At 42.4% G+C, this 20,345-nt stretch overlaps 1 protein-coding gene across 1 annotated transcript in view; it reads right to left on the bottom strand.

Annotated features, from left to right (window-relative positions):
• Positions 1-247: 247 nt before the first annotated feature.
• Arfgef3 (ARFGEF family member 3) overlaps positions 248-20,345 on the bottom strand; it is a 114,538-nt gene continuing 94,440 nt past the window's right edge. The window contains exons 26-33 of the mRNA XM_059272467.1: positions 17,019-17,147; positions 14,721-14,897; positions 13,098-13,212; positions 11,501-11,603; positions 11,139-11,270; positions 8,642-8,763; positions 3,572-4,787; positions 248-2,256 (exon numbers count right to left, since the gene is read on the bottom strand). Of these exons, the coding sequence (XP_059128450.1) occupies positions 2,065-2,256; positions 3,572-4,787; positions 8,642-8,763; positions 11,139-11,270; positions 11,501-11,603; positions 13,098-13,212; positions 14,721-14,897; positions 17,019-17,147 (2,186 nt within the window). The 3' untranslated portion in view covers positions 248-2,064. The remainder of the gene's footprint in view (positions 2,257-3,571; positions 4,788-8,641; positions 8,764-11,138; positions 11,271-11,500; positions 11,604-13,097; positions 13,213-14,720; positions 14,898-17,018; positions 17,148-20,345) is intronic.

The following is a 20,345-nucleotide window of genomic DNA, read 5'->3' as shown; positions in this document are numbered from 1 at the left end:
AATCTGGTTAACCGCGGCTCTCTTTCCAGTAAAGTGAGGTACTTACAGGCCAACCAAGAACAGATCCCCAAAGAATCTACAAAGTTAAACAGCTATAACTCAACAAAATTATACTGCTTTTGTTGAGAAAGACAAAACAAAGCAAAATCTTTAACTCTCAACTACATTTACAAGGTATATAAGATCTAAAATTGTAGATAAAAGAATTCATTGCTTATTCAAACAAATATAGTTGAGAGACGGGGATACAGCTCAGTGGTGGGGAACATCTGTGTGCCTTTTCGGGGACCCTGGTTTGATTCCCAGCACTAGAAAACAGAGAAGCCAAAACATCTCTTTAGATCAGTTTTTAAACTTGGATTATTACCCGGGTTGAATCCCTGTCTCTGAAGGCAGAGATTGTTTTGTGGGACTAGGAAAACGTCCCCCAGATTCGGTGATCTGCTTAGGGGGCATGCTGAACGGAGATTTCTTTCTGACCACCCAAGCAAGCCTTGCTTTGACCTTGTAGACAGCTATGGAGGGGGCAACATTTATGAATATTATCACTGGATAAAGTTCAACCTCTGTTAAGTCCTTCGATACTGAAGAGCGGAAGTTTCATTTTTTAGAGGATGATGTGTGAATACATTTTTAGGCAATGCCACATCTGCCTCAGTAACTAATCCTACACTGTGGAGTGTAAGTGGGCTTGTCTGAAAAGCTTTAGTTTTTATTATAATGTAACAAACATATAAAATATATGGTAAGGGCTGTGGGGAAGCTCAGTGGTTCCTAAGTATGAGGGATTGACCCTCAGATTCAATTCCTAGCCCCCAACGGATATGATTCTATGTTTCAAATGAACTTTCTAATAATACTTAGAAAAAGAAATAGACATTTAAAATATTGGCCTGAATCACATGAGTTAAAAGAGAGTAAATCTGCTAGAGAGAAGTGTTTAATATATAGAAAAAAATAGTTTTCTAAATTCATTTTGTCCCTTCCCACTCGGTCTAGAGTTTCATAACCGACACCATCATTTCACAACTGTATTGTAGTTGAAGATTTACAACGATTCTGTCACAGTCCCTAGCCCACCCCTTCTGGCTGTATCCCCATCCCACACTTCCTGCCCCTCCCCTGAGAAGTATGCTCACCAGGTGGAGGACTGAGTTCACGTCCTCCCAAGGATACTGATATAAAATGAATTGCATCTTAATCTTTCTTAAGCTCCGAGTGTCATACCTTATGTTCATATAATGTTGTGGGGCGTAGAAATGTCTGTGCAACAAAAGACTAAGGCACCATTTTTCTTTGCCTGCCTTGGGAACAGAAGCAAAGACTCATGGGACACAGGGTAGTCAGTATCAAAGTCTTGTGACCGTGCGCACCCCTGGGTGCTCAAGCGCTGCTGAGCCACAGACTTAAAAATCATGCTAGGAAAGAATTTCCTTCCTTTAGCAACAGAGAAATAAAGGCACAGCTGTACCTTATCTGGGGAAGTTGTGAATAATAACCTGAAAATCTTAACAACTTAAGCATAATGTTGAAACGTTCCTTGAATACATTTTAGAAGTCATTTTTCTTGATTAGAACACTGGAAAAATACACTTTGGCAGTTTTCTTCCCAACCAAACTATAATCAGAATATAAAAATTCGTCTGATCGAATGTGTATCAGCTTGACTTACCAGCAAATATTTCCCTAGGACTTACATTGATTTTGAAAATGATGGATTAAATGGATTGGCCTAGGGCTTCTAAAGGAGAGTTGTTGAAAACGACCCATTTTGGGTATAACACTGCAAGCAAATGCACTTGGAAATCAAGTTTAGATTTAGAAATGTATCAAGGAATGCAGACTCTTCAGGAATAATGTGCAAGGCCAGAGATCACCGTGTCACTTGGATACCATGTCGGCATCCAGACTAGCCCAAAGCTAATTAGGGAGAGCTTGGAAAAAGCTTTGTCCTAGGTTTCAGAGAACTAGTTTCTCAGAGACCTAGTTTGAATGGGCTGGTGGGAGGAAAAATGCAATCAGCTGGATGGACAGGCAGACTCTGACCACAGGGGTCTGAGTCCTCTAAACGATGATATCGTAGACACGGCCCACTCTTCCCAGCCATTCCCTCACAGCTTGACGAACTCTGATGTCAGTCACGTGACAGGTCAGCTGGCTGATGCACGGGAACACCGCTGGCTGGAGCGCTGTGAAGGTCTGGTCTGGAAGGATTTGAATCTGATTGAGAACGGTTAGCACCATGTTGGTCCACGCCTACGAGAAAAGGATGTAAGAGAATTACTGGCTATATCATGGCTTTGCATGGCAGTGTTGTTAAGCTCTGGAAATCTGTAAATGATTTTCTCAGGATTTAGCTCTAATAATTTAATGTGCCTGTAAGAAACTGGTTTTCCCTTCACATATTGAAGGAAGGGAAGAGAATCCTCTAACATGAGGAACGTCTTAGGTTTAGCCTTCACAAACTATTAAGAATAAAAACACAGGAGGAAATGTCTATGGGGCGTTGATAGTTCAGTTAGTGATCTGCTAACACCTGGATCACTTGGGATAATTCTACCTTAATTTAGGAGATTAAAACCCCAACACATTTAAAAGCAGTTAAGACATAGGATTCACCAAGACACTTATCTGCTAAAGAATAAACAAGTGTCTTATGGCTACTAGATACTTTAAAAGATCAACCTCCAAACCATGGATGTTCCTCAACATAGAGGGCCTGCCTCGCATGCATGGGGCCTTAGGTTCATCCCTAGTACTGAAGAAACTAGTCTAGGAAACTTATGTGGATTCTGTCTTATAAAGTGTGCTTCTCTGTTTCCAAGGAAAAGGCATGACTCCTGCAAGAGTCATGCTCATTTCAAATGTATGTACATGCAGAGGTTCCTAGGGTCCTCTCATCCTCTGATGTACTGGATCTCTAGACAGACTCTACAGTAAAGGATTTTTACCTAGAGTCTCCCTAGTTCTTTGTTTCCATATTTTCTTATACCGAATAAACACTATCAATGCTGTTTCCCCCTCAAACTCATTTTGACGTGCTATATATGGTTAAAATAATTCATTTTAACCCAGCAGCATTCACTCTGGCTTTTTCCTTTATACACTGCTTCAGAAGTACAGAATACCCTCAGTGACAGATTCAAATGACAAAAGGAAGGCTCAAGGTCAGTTAAAGCCCCTTGATTTTTATCAGCTTTAGCATCTTATTTATACAGGTAACTTCCTACTTCTCAACTCTCTCTCTCTCTCTCTCTCTCTCTCTCTCTCTCTCTCTCTCTCTCTCTCTCTCTCTCTCATAGCCTGAGCTGCCCACAGCATGTAGCTCAAATATTGCCAAGGAGGGCCTTGAACTTATCTCTGTCTCCACTTCCTCTGGGTTACGATTGTAGGACTGACCATACCTGGTTTAGGGAGGTGCTGGGGATATAACCCAGGACTCTCTGCATGCTAGGCAAGCACTCAAACTTCATCCTGTTTCCCTTGCTGGTTTCACATCTTTGAAGGCGCAGGCTGTGCAAGGGGACACCTCTGGTTTCTGCAACCCAGAAAACTGCTAGCTGGAACTCACCTGGATCTGTGCCTCTGCATCTCGAATAGAGACACTCAGGGAGCTCCCGGTGGAGCCCGAGCGGGGCCTCTTTTCCTGCCGCAGCAGCTCCGGGCCTGCGCTGAAGGAATGGCGCATCTGCCCTTGGTCCATGAGATGCTGTGGCCGCTGAAGCAGTGGGGAATCGGGACCGCGGGGCCCCAGGGGCTCCCCCTTCTTATCCACCTTGACGTCCTTGGGGAAGGCAGGCAGGTTGTGCGGCTGCCTCCTTTTCTTGTACTCAGTCATCAGCTTTGAGATGGTCTTGTCGGCAGCCATGGTGCAAATCTTGTTCCCGGCGCTTTCCCACCACTCTTTCTTGCGGCCAGGATCCTTCTTCTCGGTCTTGGGGCTGGGAGGCAGCATCAGCGTGTCCCCGCTGCCCACCCTCAGGCTCAGGGGCTCACTTAGGTGCTCCCGGCGGTCGTCTTCCGAGGGCGTATTTTTCCCGGAGAAGCCGCCCGTGGACGGTGTGGACGACTCAGACTGGAAGGAGGGGAGGATGAAGAAGGGGTCGCTCTTGAAGGTGGGGGGCTCCTCCAGGCTGCTCTCCAGGTCCAGGTGCATCTGGATGTAGTGGTTACAGAGCTCCATGCACAGCTTGTGCAGCCTCTTGACCAGCCACGCCCAGTCCGCGTTGCTCACGGGCTGCACGCTGAGCGATGGCAGCCGTGCCCTCCACTGCCTCTTCTCCTTGCCTCGCGGGGGGCTCACCTGGGCGGTCTCCTCAAAGATGTCTTCGTCCTCCGAAGAGCACTGCTGTGAGGAATCAGAGCTTCTCTCCTCCTCGTCGAAGAGGACCTTCTTCACTTGCTCGGCAGTGATGGTTTCCTGGTTGGTGAGGACCGCGCACACCAGGGCGTGGAAGTAAATGTTAAAGCTCATGGCAGACTGGCGGTATAGGTTGGCGGCCCCTCCGATGCCGGACACTTTCTTCAGCAGGCACTTCAGCCCTGGGCTCGTGTCGAATTCCCGCGCAGTCCTGTAGGAGTCCAGCAGCAGGTCAAATATCACAGCCAGGTTCTGCATGGAGATGTATCTGAGGAAGCCGGCCAGCTTGGTGTCTGGCACTTGGACCGAGGTCTTCTCCTCTCCTGGAGAGGGGCCTTTGACAAACTCTTCCAGCAGGACATCGTACAGGTTCTGGAGCAGTACTTGGTGAGAGAGCAAGCTCACCACGATCTCCCTGAAAGAAACGCTTCAAAGGCAAAGACAGGGAGTAGTTAGCCCTTCCTTCACAGCAAGATAGGCATGATCCATTTCAGAACATGTGACACTCGAAACTAAATCCACTGTGTTCCAAAAATTATTTTTAATTGTGTGTGTGTGTGTGTGTGTCCATGCTGAATATGTGGAGGTCAGAGGACAACTTGGAGAGAACTGAACCCCACTTCTACCACCATGTGTGTACAGGGCATCTAACTGAAGTCATCCAGCTTGGCTGCAGTCACCTTTACCCACTAAGCCCTCTTGCCTGCCTATTAGTGTCTTTGAAAGGGGTAAACTTCCATTTTAATCATGGCTGATAGAATTCCTGGCACTTCTTAAAATCCAGGAGCCATAGACTGCAAGTTAAGATACTAAATTATCAAGCCATAGGAAATAAATGCAACACCTTCATTAAAAAATTACATATGATTCACAAGACAGGACACCCCTAACCCTTCCAACCTTCTACTCTGTTCTCTTACACATACATATCAAAATCTTACTGGTTTGGTTTTGCTACCCAGACAGTTTTCAAGGGTCAAATGTTAATGCTTTAGGTGCTGGAAAAATGTATGCCACTGCTCTTATGGTGCTAACATTACAAGATGAAAAATATTGGTAACATAACTCATAACCTTCTACAGCAAGCCTGGGAAAACAGCATTCACTCCCATAAACTCTCTATCTGCCAGTCTGGCCACTGGGACTGCGGCACAAACCTTGTGTGGTCATTTGATTTCCCTGAGCCAAATTTCAGGTCAGCTCTGTGGGATATCAGTCCAGGGCATCTGGCTGAGGGGCGGGCAGGTAACAAATGATAATCAAACCCTTTTCTAATCAAGTAACAGTTCAGATGTGGTAGTTTATATGTAAGTGCTTTAATGCTTGGTTTGGCTGCTTTTTGTACTGAGAAAACACTATTTCAGGCACTGCGTTTACCGCTTTAATGGACCATTGTGGTTTGTGGTTTCATGTTCCTCTCACTGCTCCTAGAATTTTGTGAAAATAGCTTATACCATTATATCACCTGTATCATACTGCCAACTAATTCCTGTAAATGATACAAGGTCCAGACTTTTTTTTAAAGATGGGCTGGCCTCAAAATTGCTATGCAGATGAGGATGGACGGCCTTAACTCCTGATCTCCTGCTTCCTAAATGCTGGTACTATAGACATGGGCCACTGAGCCAGACTCGGGACCATCTTGTTGGTATTTTCTTGCTTTAGTCTGCCCTACTATGAACTCGGATTTTAAAATTATTTCTCTCCTTAGCAAAAACTATCATTTAAGCTAGCAGAACAGACATCGCCTATTAATCTAAAAACTGACCTTTCACTTCATTTGGTGAAACCATGATTCTCATTAAGGATGAACTGAACAATAAGGGACTGTCACCCCTGTAACAGTAACCCTGTCAGACAGCTGAAATGACTTCTGCAATGTATCCATACGTTGCACACACAGACACTACATTGTCTTTTAACGATACAATTCAGTGGTGCTAAGTGTAGTCACTATGCTGGTATAAACATCACTCTCCTCTAAAACCCTGCCACCATCTCCGGCAGACACTCTGTACGTTAAAGAACTCACCCTCCTCCAGGTTCCTATTTAGATAGTTTTTTGATAAGTTACGAAGTATTAGGGAAGCTCTGCAGAAGGTTCTATCTGTCCTTGTCAGCATTAGCAGCCACCTTGACAAATGTCTAGACTTATCTGATAAAAAGTTTCAATTGAGTAACTGTCTTTATTAGATTGGTCTGTGGCTATGTCTGTGAGGGTTTGTATGGACCGCCTTTGTTGTTACAGGAGACTCCAGCTCACTGTGGGCAGCACCATTTCCTAGGCAGGTAGTCTTGGGTAAAAGAAAGTTCAGCATGAGCCTAGGAGAGCCAAAAATTTATGGATTGTGATTCAAGTTCCTGCTCTGACTTCCTTCAGTGATGGACTATGATCTGGAAGTATGAGCCAAAGGAACCCTTTCTTCTTCTAGTTACTTTTGGTCAGAGTGTTTTATCACAAAAACAGGAAGGAAACTAGAATATTACCAATCTGATCTAAGTGCTTCGAGTCTACAACTTTAGGACACAAACTAAGAAGGGAAATCCTTTACAGATTGGCTCAGATTCTATTATCTGTGCTTTGCAGTACTATCCTCAAAAGGAAGGGCAGTATCTGTTTTCATTATCTTTAACATATAAAGTGGACAGTAATGACCTACACTCAAAAACTGGTGTTAGGGGAAGCAGGAGCTAGAACTGGGGGAAAAGAACATGGGGTACTGTTAAAGTTCTCTTTTGTGTGACAAGTTCATGAATATATTATTTTCCATATTTCATGGAATGTGGAATATATATATTCCATGTATTCTTTTGTGTACACCGAATGCTAGCTAAAATATTCCATGGAAATGTCACCTGAATGGTTACAGTATTCAAATGGCTATATTAATTAACAAGCTGTTACACAAATCACCCAGAGCCTGTGCAAAGATAACAACTGCCTTTGTCAGGTTGCTATAGTGAAATCTCACAGATTGGGCTGTCTTATAATCAAAGAGGTTGGTTTCACATTGCTTGGAAGTTGGAAGTCTGAGAGAAGAGTATCAATATGGCTGGACTCTGGTAAGGGCTTTCTGGTAGCTGTAGATTGGTGACATGGGAGTACTCCTGTTTCTCTCAAAGGAATTAATCCCACTCATGAAGGGCTCAAACCTCATGATTTACCAAAGGCCTTACCTTCTGCACGTAACCTGGGAAGTTAGCATTAAAACACGTTTGGAGGAACGCCAAGCCAAGGCCATTGCACCAACTTGCTCTCCAAAGTGGTGAAGGGCAGAGGTCTTGTGCTCCACCAGACCTTGTTTGGCTTCTGGCCTTCTCACTTGGTGGTTGTATATTGTTGGATATGTAATTTGGCTTTTCTTGTCCTCATGGGTTAAAATGCAAGTGGGATGTTATGTGCCATACCTCTACGCAATGTTAAATAAGCAACTGTTACTATTAATATGACAAAGCAAAGCCAGGAAGCTTTGCATCCAACTCCAAGACCGAGGATTTTCAGGCAGAATGATAGTATTTGAAAAGAGAAACTTTTTTTTTCTTCTTCTGGTAAGACATGGATCTTTTTGCCCCTTGACAGCATAGCTGTATGTATTATTCATTGAAACGATCTGACCTGTGCCAGTCTGAAATTTGGTAGTTACTGTATTTTAAAAAGTCTTGTTATGATGCCTGGCTGGCCTCAGACTCCTTGGCTCAACTGATTGTCCTACCTTTTGTTTAAAATTTTAATTAACCCTTTAAATAAAAGTTTATTACACATACGGTTTCATGAACTGGGTTGTAGCCTGTCCTAATGCATATTTTGAACTCCTAATCCCTAGTTAGAACCGATCATTTTTACAGGAAGGGTCTTTAAGGAGGTAATTAGTAAAAATGAGGTCATTTGGGTGGATCTTAATGCAATATATACACACATCCTTTGCTAGAGGAAATCTGTACAGAAAAACATAGATTCACCATGTGTGGACTGAAAAGACCACCATCTACAAGCCTAAAGAACAAGTCCCGCCCACAACTTGCCTCTGACTCTTAGCCTTCAAAAAATACTTCTGGGCTGTTAGTCACCTAGCCTGTGGTGGTTCCTTATGGCAGATTAAACAGTATACATTATATGTGTGAAATGTGGTTAAAAGGCTTATCATTTTTATGAAAACCTTTGCTAGGTAAGTCCACAGTGCTGCTAGTGTCTCTAGCTAAAGCTTGGATCAGAAAGAGTCAGAAGTGGGGCTGGATGCGCTTTCCAGCTCGTGAGCTTTCTCTGTGTTTACAGCGGCATACCTTTTCTTGGCGTGCCCATTGGGCTTCTCATCAGGAGGCAGTTCAATGATGAGCTGGCAGGACTGAGCATGATCGAAGTTGTTTGGAGTCTTTGGTGAGCACTGGGTGTCCAACATAAACACCTGGAGGAGGATACAGAGGGTCAGCTCAGAAGCCCACATCGCCAACTCCACGGACAGTTTGCTAGTGGCTCCAGGTAAGTAGTTTATTCTCTACCCATGTCTTTACCTGTAAAGTGGGATGGCAATGGCTTCCACCTGATACAGCTGATGAAATAAATTGATACATGTGTATTACATAGGCAGAGCATTATAACAGAGCAAATAATAAATGTTGGCTACCAACACTAATAACACTATTACTTCTACCACGTGTCAATTCATTACACTTCAAATACTAACACTAATACGAGGGGGTGGGTATTAGTTAGCTTTTGATTGCTGTGATACACACAATGACCAAAAGCAACTTGGGGAGGAAGTTTCATCTTACAACTTTTAGATCCTAGTCCATCATGGAGGGAAGTCAGGGTTGGAACTCAAGCAGGAACCTGGCGGCCAGAACCGAAGCAGAGGCCATGGAGGATTGCTGCTTACTGACTTTGTCCCATTGCTTGCTCAGCCTGTTTTCTTATACACCCAGGACTGCCAGCCCAGGGGTGGCTCCATATCAATCATGACAGACTTGGTTACATGCCAGTCTGATGGAGACATGTTTTCAATTGTGGTTTCCTCTTCCCAGATGACCCTAGCTATGTCAAAAAAACTAACCAGGATACAAGCTATGTCTGTAAAGGCTCATATATATGTGTGTGTGTATGTATGTATATATTATACAGAACTGATATATATATACACATATATGTATATGTATTTTTATAAATACATACATATATAAAATATGTATATATTTATCAGTTCTGGAGGGGCTTGCACATGCTAGGCAAGCATTCTACCACTTTGCTACATCCTCTTATCTTTGACTTTTATATCCAAGGCAGGAATAAGAAATGGAGACTCAGCCAACCATGGTGAAGTACACCTTTAATCCCAGCTCTCCGGAAACAGAGGCAGGCAGATCTCTGTGAGTTTGAGGCTTGCCTGGCCTACATAGTGAGTTCCAGGCCAGCCAGGGCAATGTCTCAAACAAACAAATGAAGCTAAGATTCTCAGTTCCTTTCTGGACCACTCTCCTATGGGGAACTCCTGATGTGGCTTGGGCAGAGGTGACCAAAAAATTACCAAACATCTATCAGACCTCTGCTCCAAATGGTCTCATTTCTTTTGACTTAAAAGACCTTTAGACTATTTGTTTTTTAAGGAAAACCTATTCTTTCACATAACTAGTTATTTTTAACTATAAATATAGAAGGAAGGTTTGGAACTAAAGAAAGAAACACTAAGAAATGAAACAATTCCCTGTTCTTCTCGATTAACCATTGATTTCAGGAGAGGGTTGTCTACTGAAGCTTCCATCTGCTGTTGAGTTTGAAACAGGGTCACTAAGCTGGCTTGGACCTTACTCTATAGCCCAAGCTAGCCTGAATTCAAGGTCCCCCTGCCTCTGCCTCCTGAGTGCTGGAATTATAGACATTAGCCCCCATGCCCAGCTGTCATTTTTATAGTCTACTGCATGCTTGCACGCAGGTGAAAACACCACAGTGTACACATGTAAAATATTGAAGAAGTATGAGACGCCATCCCTGAGGAGGGCCGCCTGGGCTTTGCTCCAAGCCTAACTTATGGCTGCAGCTGGCCACAGTTGCCACGTTGTTGAAGAGGCTCTTCATTGCAGCCTTACTTTTCTTCTGTCCCTTCTTCTGCAGACACACCATGGATGCTTCCTAGGGACATGCCGCTTCCCTGCAGAACCAACAGTCATGTCCCAGGACACTATGAATGTGCTCAGCAGATGAGGTAAGAGGCTGAATATGGAAGGCTCCTGCTGGTCTCATTTGCTGAGCCCTGCTGGGGGAAGCTGTTCAGAAGCAACCTGGATAGGAAACTTCTCAACAGATTCCCTGGACCTGGTGTAACAAGTGCTTATGAGGCACCTGATGTGGGTGCTAAGAACCAAACCCAGTTTGTATGAAGACATTTTTAATGGTTGGCTACACTCAATATTTTTAAATGACTTAGCACATTTTAATTAAGGATGGTATTCTGTACCAGTGATAAAAATGTAATGCACGAACCATTTTTAGTCACCAGTATTTAACAGCAATAGTATTTAGAAAACTCTTTGAGTAGCCTAAGCAAGGTGTAGATGAAATCCAGGTTGCAGGATAGGCTCTGACCTGAGTGCTAAAGTATGCAACCCAAAAGGGATGGTGTAGGGAGAATGAGCTGAAGCCATTCCAGTGGGAAAATGGTACTGGCAAGAGCTTAGGGCCTTAATGTGTATGTCTTTAAGTGAGAGGTGGCCTGGTGATGCAGGACATTCAGGATGACTCTGAGCATGCATCTCAAGCTTCTAAAGTCCCAAGTCCAACTCTTACCTGCTGGGCCATGGCCCGGATGCGCCAGTACTCTGCCTCAGCACTCGGGGAGGAGGATGGGGCTGCTACCCGTACCTGGCAGCCTTCCCCACTGAAGCCCTCTGTGCCACTGTGGAAGCAGCCTAGCAGGTCCTAGGGAGGAACAGCAGGCGTTCATAGGGTTTGTCTGGGTTCACAGGGCCAGGCCCAATCTCGAATCTGATACTGATAAAAAAGAACCAACCCAGATTCTTTTTTTCTCATGTTCTGCTACTGTGCAGCTGCCTCATATGAGGAGGCAGGCAGAACTCAGGTGCCCAGTCTGACCAAGCATTGGGGGGCCAAGAAAGATCAACTCTGTATCCCTTCTGGTGGCATCTTACCTTGACTGGTTTGAGGGTGGCAGAGAACGCATCCTGCAGGGCACAGCACGCAAGTCGCCACATTTCCTCAGTGAACACAGGACCCGCGGTCACAAGGACATACCTGCCAAAAGGCATGTCCTGAGTCCAGAAATTCTGCTGTCCTCAATGCTGAGTGGAGCACAGGTTTACTCTGTGGTTGCCCTGAATGTCTCCCTGTCTCCTCACTCCTGCCGTCCACCCCTCTGGTAGTCCACTGCCAAGATATAATATCTAAACTATTTTAATTTAGAAACATCAATGGATTTCCACTGCAAACAGACCAACATTTAACTCTAGGCTTGTATGCAGGGCTATATACCATTCATTCATTTTCCCATTCCGGACTCATTTATTACCACTCCTCTATAAATCCTAACTGCATAAAACAAGACCCAAACTCGTATTGTCCCTTATCACCTCCTTGTGCCTGTTGTCTTGTTCTCCCAGCTGGAATGCTATCACCTAGTGAAGACTTACCATTGTGGTTTAAATGGCACGTTCCCAGAAAGTCTCTAGGTTTGAATACAGAGTCTCCAGTGAGTGGCTGTTTGGGAAGGATTAAGAGGTGTGGCCTTGTTGGAGGACGTGTGTCACTGGGGGTGGGCTTGAAGGTTTCAAAAGCCTTTTACCACCCTTCAGTGTAGTGTACCTTCTGCTTTTTGCTATCAGTTTGAGATGTGAGTTCTTGGCTATTCTCCTGACATGCCCCTGCTCCATCATCGTGGACACTAACCCTTTGGAACTGTAAGCCCAATTAATTGCTCTCTTTTATAAGTTGCCTTCATCATAGGTCTTTTCACTGTAACAATAGAAAAGTAAGGAAGACGATCACTTTGGAGTAGGAACCAGGTGTCACCGTTATTACCATCCTGAACCCCACCACTCTCATCCTTTCTGGGTATCTCTCCTCACCCCTCTGTGGGGGTAAATGTTATGTTTTCAGTGATCCTCTCTCTGCCGTTATTATTTTTCTTGGAGACATGGCCTTGCTGTGTAACCTAAGGTGGTTTACCTTTTTTGCTCTACCTTCTGAGTGCTGGGACTACAAGTGTGTACCTGGTGGTTATATCATCACTCTCAGTATCCTACACTAATGGGATGGGAAGACCTAGGTATCTAGTAACATTCTCATGAGAACGATTTATGTCCTCATCGTACATAGGGACAATACTTTGCGCCCCATTTGGGGCTTGTTAGGAGTAGAAGTAGGGCATGAGAACAAGATTCTAAGACCTGAGAGAACCCCCTCCAAAAGGGTCCATAGGACCCAGGGACAGATGGAGGCAAACTACCTGGGGGCTGGCAGTGGGCACCAAGTCTCAGGTTCCACCCAGCATGCTCTACATCACTTCTGTCCTTTGCCTCCAAGGAAACCATCTGTCATTTTCTCTACCTCCACTTTTTCTACCCACCATCTACACTAAGTACTTGCAGACTGAACATCAAAAGAGGACCATTAATTATAAATGGTTTATAAAAAGCAATAAGAAAGTGAGTTACTACCATTAAAGACAATGACTTTGGGTCTCATAATAAAACTCTGTCCCTGTGGAGAGCTAAGGGACCTTTTTCTCACCTAATGCAGGAACAGCCAACTCTGGAGATGGTTTCTGTGGGCTTGGCCACACATGCCACCAGCAGCTCAAAGAGATCCTTCAGCATGGTGTTGATCATGCTCTCATACCTGATGTCTACAGGAAGAAGTAATGATGTTAGAACTCTGGTGTAGAGAGGGAGAATGAAATGGTCATCTCTAGCAAAAGAAGAATGTCTAAGACATTAAAAAGATATATATTTGGGAAAAAGAAAATAAGAATGGCATACCTTCCCTTATACCCCCTTAAAACAAAAATACAGCAAAGCAATGTTTTTCATGGAGTCCTTTTACCCAATTTTGACATGTTTTATCCCGTTTATAGATACAGCAAGATGAAATATATGGTTCGCTTTTTTTGGTATATATTGATCAAAGTTCAGCATATAATTAATCTACCCAAACAAGACAGGATATAACATATGGCCTGAAAATGAGTTGCTGAAAAAAAAAATTCGTCTAAAAAGGAAAATTTTAATATGCTTTCCTTGGTGCTGAAAACTGAAATACATGTAAGTGCTCTTGGAAAACAAAATCTCTTCTCAGTTTGGTGACTTCTGAACTTTGTCAATCTGGCTTCCATCTACACATCATTTGCAGACTGAAGGAAAGAGATAACCCCAAATCAGTCTATTTGCCACCCCAAGGAAAGCATCTACATGTTCTTCCTAGGGTCCTTGTGATGCCACAGAAGCAGTTTTCAGTTGTATTGTCCAGGCCCCTCCCTGTGCAAAGCAACAGCCTGCTCAAGAACATCAATCTCTTGAGACACACTCCCAACCTACATGTTGAAATCCTTCCCTTCTCCAACTGTGGAAAACCCCTTTGTCCTCCTCCATCAGCATTCTTATTTTGCAGGATAATTTGTCCCCACTTCTTATTCTTGCTCTAGACTCCTTGGGGCCAATACTCTGCTTCGTTTCTTTTGTCTTTTCTAGCAAGGAGGCCTCTTGACACTTTGTTTAGAAGCATTGCTTTTTCTTCCTCCCAAACCCTTCAAAGCAGCACATGAGCAAGAATCCCACTTTCACAGAGGTCCCCGCTCAGGTACCTGGGCTGCTGTCCTGCCTATCTGTCTCTTTCTATCTGCTACTTTCAATATAACTCTCCCTTAGCATTTTTTTTTCAAAGTGCCACAGGCATTAAGAAACTTCTCATAATCCCTGTCTTGATGTCCTGATAAGTAACTTCTTGCTGGTAACTGGAACCTTCCTAAATTCTATTTCTTTTATTCTCCCTCTTTAGATGAAGAAGCACACAAGACATCCTACCTCTGCATGCTTGGACTACAGACATTTTAAAAAGTTATGTATTTGAATATGCTTTCCCTCTTTTTGTACATTGCTGTGCTAGACCTGCTACTAGGTATTGTATTTTCAACAGCAAGCATAGAGCGTTCTGTTTGATAATTTTATAGAATTTATGGGTATCAGCATATCCAATGATAATGTGCTATTAGATTCCTGGCACTAACCACGTGTTTCTACTTCATTTATTCCCTGGACAAAGGCCTTTGCATCAGTCATTCACTAAGCACTTGGAGGTAATGCTGCTGCTGCATGCAGAAGCAAAGTCCCCAAGGTCTGGCTCTGGTGCTGTAGCTACCTGAGTGTAGGAAGCTTTGAATGTGCTCTACCACCAGCTCGCAGGACAGACCGATGGCGTGCTTGAAGTTAGCAGATGCCACATCCCAGTAGGAGTGATCCTTGTGGCTACGACGAAGCCACAGGGACATCACAGGAAGAAGAAGGTGAACGACCGCATAGATTCCAAACCCCGGGCCTGATAAAGAGAGGAAAGGGGCAGCATTGTGATTTCATGGGGAGGAGGGGGTTCTTGCCATGGCTGGTATCAAAGTCCTCTTCGAAAAGATCTCTCCAGTCTCCGAGAAAATGTGAGAAGAATTGACAACTCACTGGGGGTACTAACAGGGGCAATTTTTCTTTTTATAATTTTAGCTCTGTAGGTATATGAATACACATAAAAATTCAAATATCACAAAGCTAAAATGTCACTTGATCTCTTAGTCCCCAGATTCAAACACATAAATACATACATGCACAAAGGAAAGAATGTCAGAATATTTTACATATGTATTTATATGGAACACAGTTTTGTTTATTAACAGTCTGGGTCTCATTGTGTTGCCCAGACAGGCCTTGAACTCCAGGACTGAAGTGTTTTCTTGTGCGAGCATTTCTCACCACACTGGCTGAGAGCCTTAAAGACTACTTTTTGATAAATATGAAGAACAAAGTTTATATTATAAACAATCCTTATTTTTACTGACATATACTATTTCCATTACATATAGATATAATTTATTTATATATTTCAGTATTGATGGGCATTTAAGATGTGTTTTTTTAATTCTGTAGACAATTAAAATCTTTGTGCTTCCTTAAAAAACATGAGTGGATTTAAAAAATTTTGATTTTAAAATTAAGGCACAAGTAGGGTGGGCTAGCACATGCCTCTGCATTGTCAGTCACAACAGCTAGATTACCAGTCTCAGGCCAATGTGGGCTAAACATAAGCCCCAATAAGCAAAAAACAAAACAAAACAAAACAGCAACAAAAACCCAAATAAATGAAAGACACAAAAGATAACAAACATGAAAATTACATAGTATAGAGAGAGACAAAACTTACCTACAGATATAATTCCATTTTAACATATTTCCTTAAAGTACTTTTTGAATGTATATGTATGCATGTGTATTTATAAATATATGAAATTTCATATAGTTGATTCTACATTTAAAATAATGTCTTATAAATGTCACTCACACTTATTAACTGCTTCTCAGTGTTCATAATTTTTATTTTAGCATTTAAGAGACTTCAACAAATAGATATTTTTAGCACTAAACACCATATGTATCATGTGGTAATTAATATGAAAATTGAAAATGGCACTTACTAATTAGATGTATTTGGAAGTGGTAGTGCGTAACTTTTCAATGGAATGTTTTTAACTATTTTAACTATGAGACTAGCTACAAACTTTGCAACGGGTTTTAAATGGTATTAATATCAAATCTTCATAACAATGAAGGGACATCTCACTGTGGAATTAACTAGTAGTTTCACTAAGGTTCTAATTCTATTAGTAAAAATTAAAATTTCATGGTTGGAGAGATGGCTCAGCTATTAAGAGTACTGGATGCTCTTAATTGATCCCAGAGGACCAGAGTTCAATTCCCAGCACCCACATGGCAGCTCACAAGTGTTTGTAATTCCAGTTCCAGGAGATCCGATGTCCTCTCTGGCCATTCCAGGCACTGATGCACATGGTACACAGACATTTATGCAGGCAAAGCACCCATAAGATAATAAAAACACCTTACATTTCTATAAAAATTTCTTTGAGGAAACTTTGGAAGGAAGAATATGTATGCTAAGCTTTTAAAACTCATATCTAGAGATGCATTTCTAAGGCATCTTCTTTCCAACACAGGGGACTGTCTGAGGCATTATGTGTCCTCTCCAGCTCTAATCACCAAGACCAGAGGCTGCTCGGTACGGCATGTGCTCATGAGTGATGGATCTATTGAGCTCTCCTGACAGCCCTGGGGCTGCACAGGCTCTAAGATCTGGCCAAGGAAGATGGCTGCAATCATGGCAAATGGCAAAGCCAGCTAGCTTATGGAGATACCGATGGCACAGATGGATCGATGTGGGAGTCCAACAGCACCAAACCACACATCTTTTGTAAAAATTTCAGGGATATACAGACCTATCACTTCATTGTAGCCATGCAACACATATTCATTGAGTATCTACTTTGCATTAAATGTAAGAAACAGTGATAACAGGTAAGCATCCCAAGAGATAACTCCTTAAAAATAGTTACATGTCCAACCTCCCCCGCCCCCAGTAGAAACAGATGTGGACATTTACCGGGGGTTTTGGTGACATCTCTCAACAGCTCAAAGAGTAAATCTAAGGTTGGTGGTTGGTGTTGCCGTGGGCAGTTGGACACAGCTGCGGTTAGCTGCTCCAACAGGATGATCCAAACTTCTATCAGACCTGGAAAACAAAAAGCAGATCTCTCTGAAACCCAGATACCCATCACGAAGAATCTTCACAAGATCCAAGTGAACACCATGTATGAATGGCAAAGGACACTGGAATGGATAGTCATCACTTAGAGTGTTAGCCCACACTGCTTACGAGCAGGCAAAGATTGGTTAATATGGTCCAACAAAGACAAAAGAAGATACAAGACTCAAATTCTCCCCTAACTCCCCATTTTAAAAATGACATTATTATATGTAAATTCTGTACTGAAATGACTGTGAGACTTCTTGAGAGCTAATCAAATGATAGTAAAAATATAAAGTTATTCATTTAGTTTTATTTTCTGTCTGCCCAGTTGTTTGTTTTTCCTCATGAGACAGGGTCTCTTGTAGCCCGTGCTAACCTCAAACTTGATATTTAGCCAAGGATGACCTTGAACTTCTGATTGACATTTCCCACCTCATACATATGCAACACACAAACACTGAAACAGTTCTTAGAACTGATATATTCTCAGCTATTATCATGGATTTTCAATATACATAATTATCCTGCCCAGTGCAAAATGCAAACATTTACAAAAAAAAATCATAAGCATACATAGAATATACAAAGCTAGGCATAATAGTATATGGGAATAGAAATTCCAAGTGCTGGGATTTCAGGCACTTGTTATATACCCTATTTATGCAGTGCTAGAGATCAAACTCAGGGCATCATGCATGTGAGATAACCACTACGGAATAAGCTACCCCCCTCCCAGATTTCCTGTCAATTCTTTAAAAAGAACAAAACTAGCCACTTCCATTATTTTCTTTGTAACTTTAGTGGCACCAATTACGTGTTGTGTAACCATTAATACTGTGTCCAAAATTTTTGTCGTCTCACACATTCTGTGACTATTAACCATTAGCTCTGCATTGCCCCCTAACTCCAGCTGTGATTATCTCCTAACCTCTGCTTTGTTTGTTCTGGTAGGATTAAGGTGATCTATCTTTATATGTGCGGAGTTGGTCCATTTCCACTCAAATCACTGGAGGAAGTGTAACCTCAGAAAGGGCCACGTGGCCTGTCTTCCTATGTTCAACAAGCCATACAGGTTATTTGATGAGGGAGACTGTTATGTCCAAGGCTAGAAAACAGCCTTGCTCTCCAGAGTGTGGTCATTAGGGCTGTAATGAGCAAGAAAAATCCACATGTCAAGTGATCCTCAGCTCCGTTAGCTTCTGTGTTCTACCATATAACTCTTTGAAATGACTCTAGAATTTATGACCTTGGCCCATATCTCCATCTCCTCGCCAGGCTCTTCACAAGTTTATTGAGCACTGTCTAAGAGTATGGGAGTGTGGTGTGCTATGCCGTCTGCTTTGCTCTCTGTGTTAAGTCCCTGTGTTAAGTTCCTAAGACTTTTATGAATCTCTATGATGCATCAGCCTTTGTATCAACAGGGTTTCTGGATCTAGTCAAAGAGCCCATTGAGGACAGGGGGAAGTAGGTGGAGTCTCTCTACACCTTCACTTTAGAACACACTTACTGAAACAGATGCTACAATGTTTTGGGTTTTGACTTGGACTAGTATGGAGAGAGAAGAAAAATATACATGACCTTCTTGAGAGATGTTACCAAGATACCCAGTAAATGTCTCTATCTGTTTATGTTGGAGGAGGGATTGTTAGACATATACCTATTTTCAAGAAGTTTAGGCTATAAATTTGCAATAGTTAACAAGAGATACTATTGTGTCCATATCTGTATATTCTATACATGCTTGTTTTTATATATTTTATCTATAGTTGTAAATGTTGGCATTTTTCATTGTGCAGGGGAAAGTAATTATGTGTCTTGGAAATCCATGATGATATCTGAGAATATATCATTCTGAGAAGTGATAGATGTTCATGTGTGTTGCATGCATGCATGCATATATGGAGTCAGGGGTTGATCTCCATCTTACGAGACAAGGTCTTTCATTGAACCTGCAGCTCGCCATTTGGGCTAGACTGGCCAGCAAGCAACGAGGACTTCCCTGTCTCCACATCCCTGCCCTCTGTGCTGTGGTTGCAGATGCATGCTTTTATGCCTGCCTTTTACTTGGTTGTTCGGGATCTGAACTCAGGTCCTGATAGCTACACAGCAAGCATTTTACCCATGGAGCCATTTCCCCAACCCTGTTAAATTTTAAATACTAACTCAAAGCTTTTACTTTTATGTTTTTTCAATTTTCACTAAGTTTTACAAATAATTATAATTTTTTTCTGGTTTTTCGAGACAGGGTTTCTCTGTGTAGTTTTGGTGCCTGTCCTGGATCTTGCTCTGTAGACCAGGCTAGCCTTGAACTTGCACAGATCCACTTGGCTCTGTCTCCCGAGTACTGGGATTAAAGGTGTGTGCCACTGCCACTTGGCTCATAATTATAATTTTTAAGTCCTTAGTAAATTGATGATTGAACACTAATAACTGATGTGGGGAACTTTAGACAGATACTTGGCTGACTTTAATCTGTAAGAAGATGGGCCTTTGAAATAAAATTGATTACTGATTTGCACGAATACGTTCGGGAATGCTTGCTGTAATCTCTCCCACTCTTGACTATTATCAATTTATAGCCAACGGGTCATGAATATTTTCTTTTCTCTCTCCCTTTAGTTCGAGGCAAATCCCAAGACTTTATTATGGACGATAACATTAGCTTCTGCTCATGACTACATTGGTTGAAAATTTCAAATATTCAGTCAAAATTATTCTTTCTCATAGTTTGAATTATTTATTACATTAGCTATCTATTCCTCCCTATAATGCTTTCGCTATCTGATTTTATGAGGTTTTACCATTTAAGATATCTATCGAACACTGTAAAATTCTAACCACTCCTGTAATTGAAGGACAAAAATAAAAACATCCTCCGCGAGTGTTTGAAATGACCTGGTCTTGGAAAGTAGGCCTGTTTAAGAGTGTCATCTGCATTTCCAGATGTGGGCCAGATGAGGTCTTCTGAGACCATAGGCAGCAGGTGCACACAGGAGTCCACACACTGGAAAATCACTTAGAGTTACTAGCTAGGAGGCTGGCTTGCAGGAGATTGCGTGGGACCTAATTTGAAACAAGTTCTTTAAAAGTATTCTTTTCTGCAGCCTATCAGCTTCACCAGTCACAGATAGAGTCTCTCTTCAGTAATGGCTTCATTTCCCTGGTCGCTAACCAAACAAG

This window comes from Peromyscus eremicus, chromosome 8b (genome assembly GCF_949786415.1).
Source record: "Peromyscus eremicus chromosome 8b, PerEre_H2_v1, whole genome shotgun sequence".
NCBI lineage: Eukaryota > Metazoa > Chordata > Mammalia > Rodentia > Cricetidae > Peromyscus > Peromyscus eremicus.
This window is presented reverse-complemented; position numbering and strand designations above follow the sequence as displayed.